This window comes from Pocillopora damicornis, chromosome 7 (assembly GCF_964200805.1).
Source record: "Pocillopora damicornis chromosome 7, jaPocDami1.2, whole genome shotgun sequence".
Taxonomy (NCBI): Eukaryota; Metazoa; Cnidaria; class Anthozoa; order Scleractinia; family Pocilloporidae; genus Pocillopora; species Pocillopora damicornis.
Window position 1 is genome coordinate 16,487,281 of NC_142676.1, and position 19,615 is coordinate 16,506,895.

The 19,615-nt window shown below is 37.2% G+C and overlaps 1 protein-coding gene across 2 annotated transcripts; it reads right to left on the reverse strand.

The window, feature by feature from the left end:
• Window positions 1-5,392: 5,392 nt before the first annotated feature.
• On the reverse strand, window positions 5,393-15,523 carry LOC113668242 (uncharacterized). Of its 2 annotated transcripts, XM_089212001.1 has the most exons (13): window positions 14,627-15,523; window positions 11,677-11,762; window positions 11,003-11,029; window positions 10,840-10,917; window positions 10,270-10,446; window positions 9,745-9,843; window positions 9,339-9,434; window positions 9,008-9,085; window positions 8,687-8,899; window positions 8,016-8,093; window positions 7,664-7,876; window positions 6,672-6,875; window positions 5,393-6,047 (listed from the first exon to the last, which is right to left on the reverse strand). In XM_089212001.1, exons 1-13 carry the CDS (start codon window positions 15,084-15,086, stop codon window positions 5,871-5,873), a joined length of 1,986 nt encoding a protein of 661 aa, XP_089068127.1. In that variant the 5' UTR covers window positions 15,087-15,523; the 3' UTR covers window positions 5,393-5,870. The 2 variants fall into 2 exon arrangements, with proteins under 2 accessions (XP_089068127.1, XP_089068128.1); XM_089212002.1 differs by lacking the exon at window positions 6,672-6,875.
• Between the last annotated feature and the right edge of the window lie 4,092 nt (window positions 15,524-19,615).

Here is a 19,615-nt window from a genome sequence, read left to right on the forward strand (position 1 = left end):
AAAAAGAAACCAATGGGTTACGATTCACCTTTTAAGAGAGTGTCTCTGCAAGAGCGGTCCGGTCGATTTTGCTTGAGACACGGATTTCGCTCATTTCTTGTGTGTTGTAAGACATTCATGTACCTATACTAAAACCACAATCCGTTTGATCGGATCTCTTTATTTTTCAGAGTTTTACGGAAATTAAATTTCACTCGAGCGAAGGCTTGTCGTGACACTTTTCAAGACTTTAATTTATGACAACTTTGAAGGACAATTTACAAAAAACTACGGAACTTAGCAAAAACTAAATACCACAGCCATGCATATTAACTCTATCTTATCCATCGAGGAGACTTTCGTGAACATCACGTTTCAATCAAGGAAACAGGAAGACTTGAATGACACCTTATCTGTTCGCTTAAGTCACACATGCCAAAACCAATCAAATTCAATGTAAATTTTTGAAAAAGTGAGGCGTTCTTAACTGATCCAACTAACATAGCTAGGAAGTAGGTGCTATAGAAAAGGTAACTACAGAAAAAAACTTTGCGGCCCGACCTTTACGAAAACTTTATAACTCCGTGAACTTACCTAATTTTCGGCAATTTCCAAGTTTAGCCGCCATTTTGAGGATTTGTCAACATGAAGCGTAACTGATATAAATCAAGCAGGTAGATCTAAAACCATCAGATATACATACGAAAGCAATTCAAATGAACTTTACTTTCAATTCAAGCGGCAAAATTTAAAATTTTTCGTTAAACTTACCATTCCTACATCCCCATGCGACCAATTCTTCCAACAATTCAAACACTACAACTAGTGTTCGAATTCCCCTTGTCGATTCCATCGTAAGAAATAACCTGTGCCACTCAAGCTTCAACTAGAATGTGAAGTACGAATCAAATAACATAACTGCTTCATCTTGGAGGCAATATCACGCTGGTATTTTGATTTTCTGATAGACAAGAACGGTAATCAGGTAGCGATCGCCATGTTTACCTCATAAAACTGATCGCTGACCAGCCGCTGAGTGAAAACAATACGGCTCAGTGCTGAGGTGCGGGGTGTGGGGTGGGTGCGGGCAGATTATCAAAGGACTTTTGGAAACATTCGAAAATATGCATTAAAGTATCATAATAAGAATTAGGACTCTCAGTCTTAATGCAAAGGCATGCTTCGTGTTGCAGACAACTTTTGCTTTGCTTAGTATTCTTTTTTCTTTCAAGTACATTTCGTTCCAAATAGGACTGGCGTCAATTCATAGATTTATAAACAAATCTTTACCATGTAAATAAACGTTTTTAGGTAATCGAGATAACCATTGAACGTCTTGTATCGCTTTAGAAGTAACGTGTCTTGTCTTTGCCCAACTCTGAGAGCGTGGAGCGGCAAAGACGCGAGACACGAGTCTCGCGTCTCGCGGCTTCTCCATGCTCAGAGGATACGCGTGACCTCACTATCTTTAAGAAAAAAAAAGGGACTGCTCGGAGTCTGTATTCCGTTCAACCATCTCATAAGAGTGACGCGAGTCTTTTCAATTGAATGAAAAATTCACAAACCCATTCCTTACCTCACGAGCGTAACCACTGACCACTCAAGAATTCACTCAGTAAGCTTCTCCTTTGGCGCGGAAATTGAAATCGTATCGAGTAAACAAAGTTATAGTCCTTTAGATCTCCCGGAGCTCCCAAAGCGATACAAGTTCGGGCCGAAAAGGAAGAAGTCGTTCGTTAGCGAGACGTTCATTATGTCTCAGGACTGTTTTTTAAATAGCAAAGATGGAAAAAACTTTGGTTCATCGCATGGCTTAAGTGATTTGGTACGACTGTCTGAATGCAATGATGAAATAAAACATCATTTGATAAGCTGCCACCTGTCTAAAGAGGTCTTATGTGAAAATGAGCTAATCTTGGCAAGGACTGGCCTATTTCACCTCGCTCAGGAGGGTAAACAAAAAAATTTGGATTAGCTATAGGCATCGCCACGCTTAGGGGAAGTTTTGGAGAAGTGCAAAGGTAACATGTCAGTATCCTGATCATCATGTTAGGAAGCGTATCCAAGGCAGAGATGTAATTACCTTGCATATGTCTCAGGACATTCAAAAGCTGTTTGGAGGTAGTTCTCAGTAACATTTTCTGTTATCTATTTTTGTCTCGTGACATATCTGCTCGAAAAGAGAAGAAACTCCTTATTAGATTAAGGGTACTTAAGTACACATCACATTATATGTACAATGTTGCTTGGTTGATAATCAATAATGTTTTTCTAGAAGATCAAATCACCTGAAAACGCAATACACTTATTCATGCATACGGTTCACAATTATTTGCGGTCAGTTTTCCTCAGTTTGTATGATTCTCATTAACCAGTATGATTAAATCTGCAGACTAAACCACCCCTTATTTGATTTAGAATAATAAAGTAAATAGTGCATGTCGGTTTTCAATCCCTGATGGATGCTACTGGGCTTTACTTTAACTGAGAAATTTGCAATCGCTTACCTCAGTTTTGTGGCCCATACCGTAACAAGCACAAGAAAAAAGTTGATGATAGTGATTCTTGGCTGAGACAAGAAGAATTAGAGAAGAATCTACGGTCCTCAGAAACGCCACTTTTAAACACGAGACAACTAAGGTAAATTGAATTAAGTGGTATTTGTTTTTTTGAAAACTATCGTTCAGATTATAAGATACGCGAATTACTCTCCCCACCAATTTTTTCTTACATTCTGTTAATCAAAAATTTCAGTAATTATTAAGGCTTTCTTGTTGATCGTCTTAATAGTAACAGTTTCCAGGATCCAAGGGGAGCAAAAGAGAGAACAATTTTCTGTGTTGTTTGGTAAGGCAACGTGCTGGCTTTATACTTCTTCCGGCGTGATAACGATAATGATGACAACGATGGGTAAAAAGCACTGTTCGCTATTAATGACGATCATCATAGTTATAAACAAATCTCAGTTATAGTCCTGAAAATAATCTAAATCAGCTTCATATCGCCAGAAGTCAAAGTTGCTCACACTCATTCTTCAAGGTTCGTGCGATTTTACGACGAATTTTCAATTCAGGTGTGTTGCGCGCGCGACTTTTGATAGAAAAAACCTGCACGCGCTATAACTTAAAAGAACGTGTCAATTGAATGAATCAAATCTCTATCATTTTGCATACATTCTTGGGAACTGCAAAAACGACTTAGAACAAACATTCTAAATATAGTGTTCATTCCGTGCAATGGGGCATTGACAAAAGGTTCTGGTGGAGAAGACACCCTATTTCATACCACTGATGACGAGCAAAAAAGGTCATATGGTACCCCGGTTAAAAATATATATTGATAACTCTATTACTTAATACCAGTTCTAATGTAAAGGAGAAAGTTATGAGATAAAATAAAAATTGTCTGTACCACGAAGCATGCCTCCACTGTTTAGGCTAGGAGTCCTGAAGCTTTTTAAGCATGTATTCGAATATCTTATGGCAATAAGCCCGCCGCCCACCCCCACCCCACCGCGCGCTATACCATTTTCACTCAGCGGGTGGTCGGCGGTCACGTTTATGAGGTAAACATGGCGATCGCTTCCTGATTACCGTTCTTGTCTATCAGAAAATCAAAATAACAGCGTGATATTGCCTCCAAGATGAAGCAGTTATGTTATTTGATTCGTACTTTACATTCGAGTCGAAGCTTGGGTGGCACAGGTTATTTCTTACGGTGGAATCGACTAGGGGAATTCGAACACTAGTTGTAGTGTTTGAATTGTTGGAAGAATTGGTCGCACGGGGATGTAGGAATGGTAAGTTCAACGAACAGTTTCAAATTTTGCCGCTTGAATTGAAAGTAAAGTTCATTTGAATTGCTTTCGTATGTATTTCTGACGGTTTTAGATCTACCTGCTTGATTTATATCTGCTGCGCTCCATGTTGACAAGTCCCTCAAAATGGCGGCTAAACTTGGAAATTGCCGAAAATTAGGTAAGTTCACGGAGTTATAAAGTTTTCGTAAAGGTCGGGCCGCAAAGTTTTTTTCTGTAGTTACCTTTTCTATAGCACCTACTTCCTAGCTATGTTAGTTGGATCAGTTAAGAACGCCTCACTTTTTCAAAAATTTACATTGAATTTGATTGGTTTTGGCATGTGTGACTTAAGCGAACGGATAAGGTGTCATTCAAGTCTTCCTGTTTCCTTGATTGAAACGTGATGTTCACGAAAGTCTCCTCGATGGATAAGATAGAGTTAATATACATGGCTGTGGTATTTATTTTTTGCTAAGTTCAGCAGTTTTTTGTAAATTGTCCTTCAAAGTTGTCATAAATTAAAGTCTTGAAAAGTGTCACGACAAGCCTTCGCTCGAGTGAAATTTAATTTCCGTAAAACTCTGAAAAATAAAGAGATCCGATCAAACGGATTGTGGTTTTAGTATAGGTACATGAATGTCTTACAACACACAAGAAATGAGCGAAATCCGTGTCTCAAGCAGAATCGACCGGACCGCTCTTACAGAGACACTCTCTTAATGGCGAATCGTGACCCAGAGATGGCTTCAAGAAAAAGCCAGAGACCTCCTGTAATTTGCTCCACAACCTAGATAATGAATTATCGCAAAGGCTAATCCTAATCATACACGTGGTGACCGAGATAACAGTAACCTTGAAATTCAAGGATGATCTAAGTAAAGAACAAAGAAGAAAAAAGAAAGGAAATCAAAGCAAAACTAAGTCCTAGTTTACGCAATGACTTTAAATGACTTCCATTCTTCATTTTAAAATATCAGGAGTTTTTGGATAATACATCCCATAAGCAGTAGTAATACTTAGATGAAAGCGTGAAAATCTATCAAAATATAAAATACTGATGTTCGTGTGACGTAAACAAAGTTTACTCGTTGTTTAAAAATTAACCCTAAGAGTGACTGGCACCTAATTTCTCCTCACAAGATCACCCTTGAATAAAACATTAAGGTCATGAGAATAAGGGAAATGATCAGCAACTAAAGAAGCTCTTGATTGTTAAATAAATTCTCCTTTACAGAACCTCAAGAAATGTACAGAGGAAGTATGGAGAATGTGCATACTGATCTAAGGGTGTAAAGGGGTTAATAAAACCGCTTCCTAAACAATCCTCAATTTAGCTGAACCTTTAATATGAACATTTATTTTTGTGAACAATGTAAAGAGGGGCGAAAGCCAACCGTGGCGGAACATTCATTTAGTCAAATCAACCATCTTCTAGAGAAATCCTAAGGCCCACTGATTGCTTATAACCGTGCTTTGGGTTAGACCTGATATATAAAAAACCTGCGCGGTAGGTTTTCACAGAGGTGAGACGAAACGTTTGCTTTAAATTGTTTCTCCAGGAGGCGAAACGTTCTGTTAAAAGTATGGATGGAATAAAGAGATTTATCACCAACATTTCGCAGTCATCATTTATTTACATCGATTTCCCTAATTAATGTTTCTTTAGGAAACTAATAAAAGTGTCGAGAACATTTATATTTCGAGACTACAAACTGCAAATTTGGAATCACACTTTGAAATTTTTCTATTGATATTTGACCAACTATGCACACATTTATTTGTTATTTTATATTGTCTCTGCATTTCTTTGTCTGTTCACTGTCACTTCGGTCTCAATTTGATCTCCTTTGGACCAACTGCCTACTTATGAAGCAAGATTTAAACACATTGATACAATCCGGGATTCCAAGATATCGACCACTTAATTCCACACAAGATAGAGTGCCTCTCAGTCTCGCTGAGTCCTATTTTTTTCTGTCTGTTTTGCACCTTCCCTTCACAACTGTACAAAATGGGGCTGAGTAGATTTGATTATACAAATTAGATACAAGGAAAAATATGTACAAAGCTGAAGCTTCAGGAATGTAGGTAATTATGTTGTTAAAGGGCAAATCCAATAGTGCAGGTAGCAACTAGTTCCTTTACTGAAATATTTGGATTTTCCATCACAGATACAAATATATCTCAGGACGCCTCTTTGTATCGTTGTTAAAAGATTATACTCAATGCCGTGATTTGTTGAGCATGTAACTGCCATTATCCTTTTATTCTGTCAAAAAATAAAGAAATACACATTTGTTATGTTATCTATACTGGCAATCACATCGTTACCAGTGTCTTTTGGTTTGGATAAGCTCAAGTAATTTTCCATAAACCAACATGCATTGCTTGTTCATTCCAAATTTGCACAAAAAAAATCATGAGATCACAATTAATAATATAAATAAAGAAAAGATTAGTTAGCTTTTCAATTTTATAGAGGCAAAGCCCGTGAATGGCGCAAAATCCATTCAAACCCTGCGAAGACGATTGTGCATTTGGTCGAGCAAACAGCGTTCAATCAAAACAAACCTTTTCCAAATGTTGCCTGTATTATTCCAAAAATGCATTTAAATTACACTAAAGTACACTAGGCCGACTGGATGCGAAAGTAGGGGTGCATTAAAACTATAATTTCTGAGGTAAGAGAGGCCAGGCACTACATTACTCTTGTGAGTTTCCCCAGTAACTGATGTCTTAGTCTTAGATTCTAAGAAATGCCAAAGGGGTAAAGACAACTTACATTTAGAAATCCTTCTTTATCTGTTGATTTATATATTTGTGTTTTTTTTTTTTTTGTTTCTTAAATTTATTTATTATTTTTTATGTAAAGTATGAAAGTAAGTAAACTTACTGTTGGCTCATTAATAACTACAATTATCCTATCCGAGCCACCAGGAATCGGATCTTCACTTTCATTTTTATACTGACATTGACTAAAGTCTCCTGATCCTTTAGGACCAGCAGGACCCAGGGCTCCCTGGGGGCCAACAGGTCCCTGACTTCCGTTGTAGCCAGGAGGTCCGATAGGACCCGGCATCTTACTAACGTTCTTTACCTAAGAAGGAAAATAACACATTGCATCTAAATTCACCCTTTTTCCTTTTTTTTACTTCGTCAAAGTCTCGTCAATAAATAATAATTGTATAGTTTATGAATAAAGAGTCATTTATTGATTCCTAAGCAACAATTGCTGTATAGAACCGAAAATTTATGCTAACAAACGGAGAAACTTGAAATAAATTGACCTATAAAAGGCATCCCCTCGGTCGATCAAGCCACTGACACTCAGTTTCACTCATTTTTGTCATTTATTCTCTAACATAATTCCGTCGTCATTGTTGATCTCAGCAGAACAAAAGGCGCTTGTTACGCATAAAATCAGCATATGACCGGATCAAAACCACTTCAGGATTTTGTAAGGCCAAGGTTCGTGGCTCGAATGCCCACGAAGAGTTACTCCACGCTTGGGAAAAACTATTTATAACACCTTTCTGATCATAATAATGAATATTCTTAATTTGAATTTTGATCAATCCTATCTGGTTGACACACTGTGTTTTGGGGGAAGGGGTCTAGGCCAAGCTCCTGTAGACATAACAAAGATTTTTGCATAAGTTATGATCGTGTTTCCCCCTTTATTATAACATTACTTATGGCCTTTTTCGAGGCATGTGTGTGCTTGGTGATGAAGCCGTTTTTCCTCGCTAATTTATGTGAAGAGTAACCTTAGCTTGATGATGTTTTCTGAATCAATAATTTTAGAGTAATACTGTGAGTAATAACACTCACATCGAGTGGTCAGTGCGAGGTTCATTCAGTCTTAAAGTAACACAGAAAGTGTACCTGTTCAGTGAAGTTGTTTTGCACTTCTTTTAGCTGTCTTACAATATTACCACGCGTTACATTCAAAACCACGCGTATACTTCGAAGATCCATTTTGGTAGAGTTTCCTACCAACCATAGCGCGGTAAAATGCTTTTTGGATTCTTCTTTAATGTTGTCACGTGTAATGTTGAGCAATTCCTCGATTTGCTGAATCTTCTTTAGGTGTTGATCCTTTGGAAAATGAAAAATGATGTTTGTGGCGAAAAAAATCTTTCAGGTGCACATTTCTTACAAATTAACAATACTTTTTTTTACCTTTTTCAAAACTGGGAAACACTATGGAAAAAAAATGAAGATATTCATTACTTACCGCGACATGCCTTAAGCTATTTGATTTGCTTTCCACAATTTCTATTCTGGCCTTAAGTTTCTCAGTTTCCTTTGTTACCTGAGTTTTTGAAAATAAAGGTTTCCCATAAGGTTTCATATGAGTGAATAAATAAATAAATAAATAGATAAAGACATGAATAGCAAAAGGGGCTGTCATTGGGTAAAATTGTTTGTGTTCAATCGACTTATTTGCTCACATAGTTTGAGTAATGGATTTGAGAATTGAGCAATCACGGATTAATGTATGAATATGGAACGCTTAAGCTAAAACCAAAACCAAACTAAAAATTAGGGGCTCCCCAATTGACGTAACAATGACATACTTTGGAGATCTGAGAGCATAAAACCTGTTAATGGCAACAATGGGTAGTGGCAACATCGGGCACATAAGTAAATTAAGCAGATCATTTTATGTTGACTAGCTGATTCGCTAACCTAAGGCGATGCCGAGACAACTTTTTTTTTTTTCTAATTGTTATTTTCTCTATCAGTCTCGCTGAACGTTATGCTCGAAAAAAAAGTTGAAAAAGCAGGGTGTTTCATTAGGAGTGCGTGATAAGTAAGCTCAGGAGCCCAATGGACTCCTGTAAGCTATGTCATATGATGGCCTATGATGTTAAACCGTAGAACAAGCAATAGAAAACAAGGCACCTTTTCAGTCATGTTTTCGTGCACTTTCTTTAACTGTGTCATGATAATCGTCTGCGTTGAGTTCACCAACATCCGAACTCTTAGAAGTTCCGTAACTGTGGAATTTTGAGCTTGTTTTAAAGCCGTAGATTGTTCTCGAGACATACTCCTCATATCTTCCCGAGTGTCATTCAGCATATTGGTCAAATGCTTGATCAACTTGAAGTGATGATCCTTCAGAATAAAATATGATTTTGTGTTAGGTGTTGCACACACTTGCACTCATGTTACCAACACTTGCAATTCTGTGAAAAGTCAAAGCGTCCGCATTTAGTGACTTACCGAACTTTTTGTGATGTTGCTAGACTTTTCTTCCTCCATTTTAACTCTAAGTTCAAGCTTTCCAAAACTATTTGTTACCTAAATGAGGAAATGATATGCTATTAAATATTTATACAAGAATTTGGCGTAATAGCAGATTAGTGAGGTTCAACAGATATATATTTTCAAAGGTAGCGAGGGAGAGCTAGATAAGAGCCTTATAACCAATGTAATCCCAAAATTTTCAACAGAGGGAATCGTTAGGAAAATGGGGAAATGTCTCTTTATGATTATTATTGTACAAATGAAGGCATTCATTATATATATATATATTGCAAGGGCATAAACTCACGTTTTTCCTTTGTGATTCCAGTGAAGAAGATAAATAGTCACCACGGGCAATTGTTTCATTCAGCTTGAGTGAAACAACTCTAATTTCACTGTTGACCTATCAATTTAAAATATCAATTTACTGAAGTCATCAAAATATTTCTTAATTGAATTAAAATTGGGCTGCAAGACGCATTGAATTATAGATGCATTAGACATGAGGGTTTGGCGACTCATACAAGAAGTCAGATCAGGCGAAAACCAAAATGTTTAGTCAAAAAAAAAACTTGATTTGGGTAGACTTATCAATTATTCATTTCGGCCCTGAATAGAACACACCTGTTCCAAGGGTAGAGAGTAAAGAGGAATGCTTCCGGTTTTCTCCAAGAGAAAACAACAACCACAACAACGATTCATCGGATTATTACCTTATTTTCGAAATCTTGCAAAGATGAGTTCGTTTTATTCAACAAACTTCCTTCTGTCTGCTTTACATCTTGCCGCATACGTTTAAACTTCTCATTGACCTGAAAGGAAATGACTTTCTCAGCAATAAAGCTTGCACACTACTTTCATACCTTCTCTGAATATTTTAGTCCCTACAATTCAAAATCTCAGATAGCACTTTGTTAATTATTTCAATGGGTGAATGTTCTCTGACCACTACTGATATCCAACTGTCTTCATGTTCTAGCTAGAAGTCATGTTGGCTCCGAGTCGCTGCAATAATTTTTTTTTTTCATAAATTATGATTGCAGAGATTTATACATTGATAAAATGCATTTTTGTTTCACGTAATCGTTAAAAAGAACTTTGAATCATCAAGGTATTGGTTAACACTTTTTTTATGACCAACAGGCAGCATAAGGTACTGTTAACTGTTATGGGCGAAACTGTGTTTTAAAGAATGTGTTACTTTCTAGGTTCAGTAGTGGCAAAGTTGTATGTGTTACCTTCTTGGCAAAGTCATCTTTTTCTTGTTTTGTAGTATTAACCACAGTCCAGACTTGTTTAAACTCCATCATATTAGTTGTTGTAGAGGAATTTAAATTTTCTAACACAGCAGCTTGTCCAGCAATTTGAGCTCGAATAGACTCCAGGTCCTTTAAAATATTTTTAATACTGTAATCCTAACGTCAGGAAGGTAAAAACAGCTCTATATGAGATACTTAGGTCATTTATGTTTTAATGGAACACTTGCCAAATCACAATGTTAAAAGGAAATAAGGTTTTAAGTTTATTCTAGATTGGTTGATATTGAACAATATTTACAATACTACTTTGATATATATATATATACGCTGACGCAGTAAGCATGTACTCATTTACTTCATATATACATCACCATAAGCAAATAACATAGAAAAGAACAACTGAAAAAAACAAAACAAACAATGAACAACGACAACAAAAGCAAGAAAAGACAAATGACCGCAGCAGTACTTTGTTAAGGTTCGCATATTTCTCTCGTTAGCTCTTTTACCTTGCACCCTAAATTTCTCATATTTTAAATTTTCGATTACCTGAGAGGAGACTTCCTCGTGTAGTTTCGTAGCATTATGTCCCAATCGCATCGTCTCCAAGGTTATGTTTCGGAGAAGCTGTAGAATAATGTGAAACATAAGAACTCTGCAGTATGATGGAATACACATGCATTATATCGAACGCGTAACAATTTTTTCGTACCTCAGATACATCTTCCTTCATCTCTGCCTGTGGAAATGTAGAAGAAATACATCAGACTGGTCTCATTGTAATCTTTGGCAAAAGAGAAATATCTTCAGGTTTTAGAGCCCATTCACTACACCTACTACAGTCTAGCTATGTAGGTCACGTCTATTCGACTATTAAACTCTGAAAATGGCCCCTACATTGGATGAATTGGTGGTAAGGTAAGATTTCATTTGTTTCCTGAATTACGACTTGCTGTCTTGCTCAAGACGATAGGGCATTCAAACGGTTTAAACGACCAACTTGTGCACACGAACTCAAAGCTATAGCCACTGTAGTTAGATTTTCAATTGAGCTTCGAGTATAACGTGTGACTGTGTTGGCTAATCGTAACCAGCATATATACACACTCTGCTTGTCAGGAACTAATCTGAATTTCACTGCGTCCTTGTTATTTATTCATTCTTGTTGTGATCACTGCACTGCTATAATACCCTTACTACTTTGACGACACGCAATCGTAAAGCGCTCTACTTAAAGAATGGTATTACACTCGATTTCTTAACTCTTGCCCACGGTTAACTGCATGGTATAGTAATATTATGGCCAATATTAGCAAGCCAAATGCTTTAGTATGGAACCCAATTATTATTATCTTTAATGAAAATATCAATGTATAAGGGCATCACCATTTGTTCGTTTAGCGAAGATATATTTGTAGAGAACGTCTCCGATTGCTCATCATCTGCCTCCAAAGCGCTTGTTCTGCCAAGCCCTAAATGGTAAGAAAGTATGGCAAAAAAAATTAGGCAGCTACTTCTAAAAGATGGAAAATTTTTCTCTTTAATATTTCATAATCAGCTATCTTGAAGGAAAAAATAATTTAATCATTCTTAACTATTTTGACCAAAGCCAATAAGCACATATAAAACAATAGATAGATAAAAAAAAATAATAATAAAGTACAATAAGATTATGAAAAAAATTAAATTTAAGACTTCTTCACATTAGAACACGTTAACATAAGTGGTTTTATTCTTTGGGCCCTCCAAATTAATTTCCTTTGTGAAGTCACCTCTTTCTTGTCAATCGTCAATACTTTTTGCATGCAGACGGGTTTAAATAAATGTTTCGGACTACAATTGGGCTAATAAGAGCTAAACCGATTATTTACCACCGTAACTTGAAGGCCTTGAACAGTCTTTGAATAAGTTTGAACTCGTGTTCATTTACACTTTTTCACGGACATACCCATGTGGTGTTTTATGATACTTCATTCATATCTTTAACAGCTAGAACGATTAAAAGCCATCATCTAATGTTTTGCCTACTACTAAATAGTGGGTATTAATTTGCTCCACAGTATTTTTAAATGACCTCAGGAATATTAGTTTCCAGTGACAAATCGCTTTCGGCAATTATCTATCTTTTGTCCTTTACAGTTTTGCAGAATTCAATTTGATTCAAATCAACTTTGCACCAAGTCGTTGAGTCGTTGAGACCTTAAGGGGAGCAAACGGTTTTACAATTAGCCGTTATGCGGTGTATGACAAGGAAAGACTTGAACAAGTTCTGTTTGAAAAGTTCAGGAGGTAGCCTACAGTCGGTCATTTTTGGTAATATGCCCAGGACTACATCCTTTTTTCATTATAATTCTAATGTGATGATCACATTTTTTGATGAATGATGACACCAAAGCATTAGAATTAAAAAAAATAAAATAAAAAACTTCAGGATTAATTATGTCCTAGAACCTCCCATATAGCTTACAAATCTTTTGAGCTAGTCAGATCACCTACATTTGAAAATCTCCATTAAAAATCGATCCCACTGTTTATTCAGAGAGATCTGCACTAAAGACTTCTAAATCACTGACACTTACCCCATATAAGAGTTTATCAAACAAATACACCGGCGATGTCACATTGACTTTAACTGTTTAGATTTTAAACATCTTCTAGCTTTGCGCTCCCACTGACGGAAAGAGTGCCCCAAGGGTCAGAATAACTCAGAAACTTAACACCGATTCCTGTTCAAGAAAGGTCACAAGTTGAGTCGTCGAGGCATGAGGGAAATGAATTCTCAAGGAGATTGATTTTACCCAGAGGCTAAATCTTTGTCTTCTAGATTCCTTTCATTTCACGTTCTGCAATTACAAATATTTCACGTGATACAATAATGAGGAAAGATGTGATTTGACGTGTTTTGAACATGATTCATGAGGTTTATTTAGCCACTGTGGTCTTATGGTTAACGTGGAAAAGTACGCAACTGGGAATCTTTATCATGCGTTTGCTGTTCATTGACGGTTAGGCAATGGTATCATTAAGCGATTTTTCTCAAACAGCTGTTTAATAAACGAAAATTGCGTCTTTGTCCTTGGACCTAAACAAGTGATTCCGCACACTCGCAATTGATATCCCTTGTAGAGATAACAACGCAATGAATTATATACCCATTGTTACAGACGCTGCCCCTAAGGAGATTTATTTTAAGCCTCTAGTTGTACCTGGCACCTCGAGATACCCTCATAAAGATTGCTATTATTTGTTTTCAATCAAGACAAAAAACAAGCAATTGCCGAAAGGGTGCAATTACATTCACATGGTTAACTCTGATTAAGTTGATTGAGGCAGATGATTACTTGCCATCAAGATAAACTAGGTTGATCGAATCCAAATGCAAACGCCGCTAGGAAAGCGGTCACTGGACCTGTTAACCTGTATAAAAATCCCTTTGTTATAAACCTGCCAAAGATCTCATCCTATATGACTACACTTCACCCATACTTAACTCTGGCTTTCTTAAATTGAGCGCCGGGATTTAATTTTATTTCTTCGCTAAAATCCTCTAATCCCGGACACCCCCGAGTGCTTTGTGCGGCTTTCAAGAAATATTCCACAGTGCAAGAAAGTGAGAGATGTTCACTGAACTGTTTCCAATGCCGCAAGGGAGTAGATAGGGTACCGGAACAGTTCAAGACTGGTGCTCCGTTTTACATTATGTTGTGATATTCTATATTTTAATTGGTTATCAAACTAATAGCAAGGTATCAGAGGAAAAAATAAAGTGCAGAGTACAGTAAACACATGCGGAGGTACTTTTGCTGCTGTGGGCGTTTACAAAACTGAATATTTCGCTGAAGCTTTGTGTTTATCACGGCTAAGCCTACTTCATTGATTGGAAATCAGAAGAAAAAATAAAGTGCAGTGTACAGTAAACGTATGCAGGTATTTTTGCGGCTGTGGGCGTTTACAGAACTGAAAATTTCACTGAAGCTTTGTGTTTATCGTGGTTAGCCCTACTTCGTTGGTTACAGTTATTATCTGTGTCGGAAATGCCTTGCCCCTCTTTTTGCGTGTCTGAGATACTAGTGCAATTCAAAAAGTATGTTCAGTGTTAGAGCTGAACAGTGGTGGCAACTTCCGTTATTTTGTCTCAATTCAAAGAGGATGTCCTGTCTGCATCTGTGGTTTCCGAGGAGGGGGGAAAATCTTTCTAAGTTACGCGTAAACTTTAATACAGGGTGAAAAATAAGCTAGAAAAGGATTACCAAAAAATGCTCGCTTGATAGCGTTATTTATTTGAAGCATTTTGATACCCAATTAAGAAATTCAAAAAGTTACTACTGCGACTTACCTTCACTGTCGCCGCAAGAACATCTTCCTGCCTCAATCGAGCCAGAGAGGATGAGAAGGGTCAAAATGAGAGACAAACATGATGTGAAACACACTAATCCTAACAGGACACTGACTGGTTTACTAAGCGTGTTTCTTTGGACAAGACTCTCTGTCTTCGTGCCTTTTACGTCCCATTCGGTTTGCCGTACCAAGTTTATGTTCTCTCGTTTAGTTACCCGGCGAGGAACGGTGTTATTTTGTGGTGATTCCATCACAGTCGGCACCATGTCCTCTTCTGTAGCAGAATCTAACGGATCGTAATGTGGTTGTTTGTAGGCTGGATTTACGATCAAATTTCTTGGGAAGGATTCTCTTCGATGGGAGATCGCCGAGTTAGGTCGATGTGGAATTTTTGTGTCTTCAACAGTCCAAGCTCTGCTAGCAGGGTGGACTCTGCCGGGGCGTATATACCTTGCCATCAGTAGAATGTAACTTTTAACTAAACAACCTTTCCACAAAAATATACTTTGGACGGAGAAGGTTGCGTAGCGATGTTTTTTGTGGAACACGATTCCTTTTGCCTAGTCTTCGGGATTATTTTCGCGAGCGCGGCAAAACACCCTTAAGCGAACCGCGCGAAGATAATGAATCGCTGACCCAAGTACCTTTCCATCGTCAAAGAGATAACTTATTATGACATCCCGACATTCTAAAAATGGCACCAGGTAAAAGGATTGAATTTGACAAGCTTCTCAATTGTCGCCAGAGCAGGATGAGCGGTATCAAGTAGCATGCAAGATATTTACTGAAGAATTTAGTGGGAGGTCTATTTCCAATGTGACGTGTTGACTCGTAAGCGGCATGTCTCTTAGGGTGAATGGATTTTCAAACGGCTCACGCTGTTTGTTTTAACCACAATAACAACTATTACTATTTGCCCACTTGGTCAAACTTTAAACACCGGAAACACGTATCAGAATTTTGATGCATGATGAGACTTTCAGCGTTTTCGTGACGACGTGGAAAGAACAAATTCTTAAGCGGAGTTTATCACGCACCACTTCTTGACACGTATGCAGGTGGACAAAGACCTTGTCAAAAGCGTTTTTACTTACTGACTTGACAAAGGTTTACCAAACATAAGCAAGTGGTACCCCTCTTTTAAGCCTCATGAAAGGACAAACTCAGCCTGAAAAAATCGCCTTTTTAATTGCTAGACCCAGTTATCAGACCTCCCGTATCGTGTTAAATCAAACTGTAACTGAAAAGGCAAGTGAAACTTCATCAAAAGCCGTGAACTAAATAATGATTTTCATCCTATTTAAACAGTTTCTTTAGCAATATGCAATGAGCTTTATATGTAGTGTTTATAATCCTGATAAATTATCCACTGTTTGTCTTACGGATTAAGCTACAGGGAGACTACCCGTATGGCTATAAGCTACTGCGTGCCGAAAGAGCCTTCTTACGACTTGAACTAATTGCTATGTCGCACTTGAAAAATCGTTTACGTCAAAATATCATGTGCTTTTCCTAATATTTATTTTAAAAAGCTCTAAACCGATACTTTTTATTTTGTAATCAAAGCGGAAGATCCGTCACAGGAACTTAGTACTTTAGTCGGTATACTTTGATGAATTGACTGATTTGATATCTTGAAATCAAAGGGAAGCTTTCCCACTGTATAAGCAGCTTGGTATAAAGGGTTTACGTGCCCCTTCTCACACTGAATAAGTGCTTAGACATTCCTGCGTTTATAGGCAACATGAATGTTTATGCAAGCTCTTAGCCTTAGCGACATGTGTGTATGACGCATTAGCAACAAGAATGGCTACGCAAAGATCAAGTACGGAAAGAGGTTCTTCGTTACGCAATGAAGAACATTTGAAGGGTTTGAACGGGAATTTGATGATCGAATTTGGGGATAACAGTTAGAGGCTAATGACTAAATATAGATAATTTTTCAAAGACAATTTTTCTTCTGCATCAGTTAGGATGGACCCAGGTATCCAAAGCTTGCTTGACCTGTGGATATGAAGGCCAAATGCTCCAAACGCTATTTTTCCAAATCCCCTTCAATCAAGATTCACTTAGTCAATGTCTTCTTACTTTACGTGGCTTTCAGGGAAATTAAAAGAACACATTAGTTTATCTGCACCCTGGAGGAACAGGAAAGAGTTTCACATCTTCTTGTGAATTTCATTTCGGGAAGGAGGTCATATAATCCCTTTTATTTTTCCCAGAGTCGAATGTCAACCAGACATTTTTGTTCGGAAACTTTTGGACGGCGTTATCATGAATAGAGTCAGCTGAACTAAGCTTATTTTACCTATAGACACCAAGGGAAAATTCTGGAGAGGCAATTTTTTCCAAATCCGCCTCAATCACGAATCGCTTTGTCAATGTCTTCCTTTTTTTTTTCTTTTTTTTTTTACACGCCTTTATTGCATTGGCATTCTAGGACAGCTTTTTTTAGCTGCTTCTCGTATTAAGCGAAGGGAATAGCACATGCCATTTCAGAGTCATGTTGGAATGTTATTTCTTGATTGTAACTGACTCAGTTGGGTATTTGGAACTGACAGGGCTTGAGTGCCCTCATGACAGAATGCCACGTCATTGTTTTTCAACTTTGCGTAGGTAGCCCAATAACGCAATTTTCTCTGTTTGTTTTCTCTTGTCCAAGTGTACACTGACAAAAATACCTTTTTGAGTAGGTAAGAGATCTGTCTAAATTCCAAATTTAGAAGTGATTTACCACACGTTTTGCAATGCATTTTTCATGAGATCAATTTAGACTTGAACGTGAATGAAAAGATATTGATATACAGTTTTCTGTGTTCCTTTCTGTTTTCTCAGCTTGTGGATCAGTTATGACATTAGATATAGCTAAATCCATTTTTTTCAATTAAGATAGAGCTCGTATAAAAGATTTTAGTTTTTTTTTCTTATGTAATTTCATTCTGAAGAAACCTTGAAAGAGACGGGGAAAAGTCAAATTGAAATTAATTGTCATACCAAAAACACGATAATGACGCGTGAAAATAGTCGCTCTTGCCTTAACACTAGAGAGGAGATCCAACAGCAGGTCAGGCTATAACCTTCGGATACCAAGATTCGAAAATTATACGCCCAACAGCAAAGAGGACATCAGCAAGAAATACAAACTCAGATAACGGGTGAACGCGTCAATACATTAAGTAAAATCAAAGGAGGAGAATCGCCGCGACACCAAGCAACTATGGAATCCGAAGGAAATTTAAAATGGCGGCAGCATGTTTCAGCTATGACCAAATGAATTTCAAACCAATTAAGTCTTAAGCATTCACTACAGCTGTAAGTTTAGATTTGGGAAAATTACCATTCTAGACGTTTGTTGCTCAAATGACAACAATTCATCCGTGAAGTAACTTCTTTCTTTGTTTATATTTTGCCGAACATTCTTCCTCAAGCAAAAATTCGCAGTTTGTTCAGCTGAAGAGGAAAATTTTTAGAGTGCGCAATTCGAGTATGCGACTGGCCTGTAGGCCTACGAATTTCGAAATAGTGTCAAAGAGTTAAAATTACCGAAATCCCTGTGTGATTCGTGTTAAGAAGACAGAAAAAAAAATCATTCCACGCTAATTTCGTGATCTCAGACAGATTCCTAGAACAAACAGGATTGCATGTTACGAAATCGCCTTTTGCTTAAAAAAAAATGGTAGTAAATGAGCACGAAAAATTTTTCGGATTTGACCCATTAATTCCTGAGTTCTTAACTTTCTAGAACACTTCTTGGAGATTAATAAGGTGTGGGAGGATTCGCGACGTCGCACGAAGGCCCTAATTGCATAAAACGTAGGTGTCCATATCGACCATATGCTTTCACTGAATAAAAGTTTTTACAGAGAATTGTTTAAAATATAGAAAATCTCCTCAAAATGACGAAATTTACAAAATATTTGATAATTTCAAACATTAGACTGAATGTAGTAAACTTGAGCCACACATGTTCATAAAAACTATGCCATACAAATGTACCTGATGATAGTAACTATGATTGTAATTTTCTGATTAAAGTATAATATCAATTCATATAAAACTTAGCTCAACTGAGTACGCGTCTACAATTGTTATTTAGATGAAAAATCAAAAGGGTGGCCGATTACGGTGTTCGAGACACGCTTTCACAGATTTGGTCTCTGTACCGACCGATGTCGCCAACTAAAGAAGATTATTTTTGACATTTTGACTTTTCAAAAAAAGTCTTCCTCGCCGTTCTACTAGATCGTTTTTCCTTGTGTGCTCAAATTCCGTTGTCCTTTTTTTTATAATGGGAATTCCGATGTTTGTTTCAGAAGTCGAATAAATGTTTTTCACAAATGTGTTCACAGCATGGTAGAGAAATCAGAGATGGAGAAACGACCACGATAAAAAGAAAAAAAAACCCTTGCGGGCGTAGCGTTTCATTTGGGATAAGTTTGTGGTTGCTTCTCGTTCATCTTTTGAAGGAGTTAAACCTGGTTTCTCCAGCTATTTACTCCTTTCGTCAATCCACACATGTCCATAGCTAACACTGTGTATATCCCAGTTTTATCTGGAATCTTTGCAGAAGGAGAACTGCTCCTCTATATACTATTGTCAAACTTTTTGTTTTCTTCCACGCAGTCTGACTGTATTTATAAATGACGGTTTTTGAGTCGAATTGGAGGGGTGGACAATGGACCATGCAAAAATTACAACCAGAAAAGCAGCAAAAATGAGCAAGAAGTATAACTATATTATATACGATGCATTCAGCGTCAAACTCCAGAATATAATTACCTATTCATCCCCTTCGATTTTCGCAACCCTGCCAGTTATGCCATTATTGCTCAATAGTTAACTCGGGCTCCTCAAAAATGCCGTAAATGAGACAAGTTACGAAATTTTATCCACGAAAGTTAATATATTGAGTTTATTCAAAGAATTCCAGGTACTGAAATCCTATCTCAATTGCTTTGTAAAGTCTTGGATGGATTAAAAAATATAT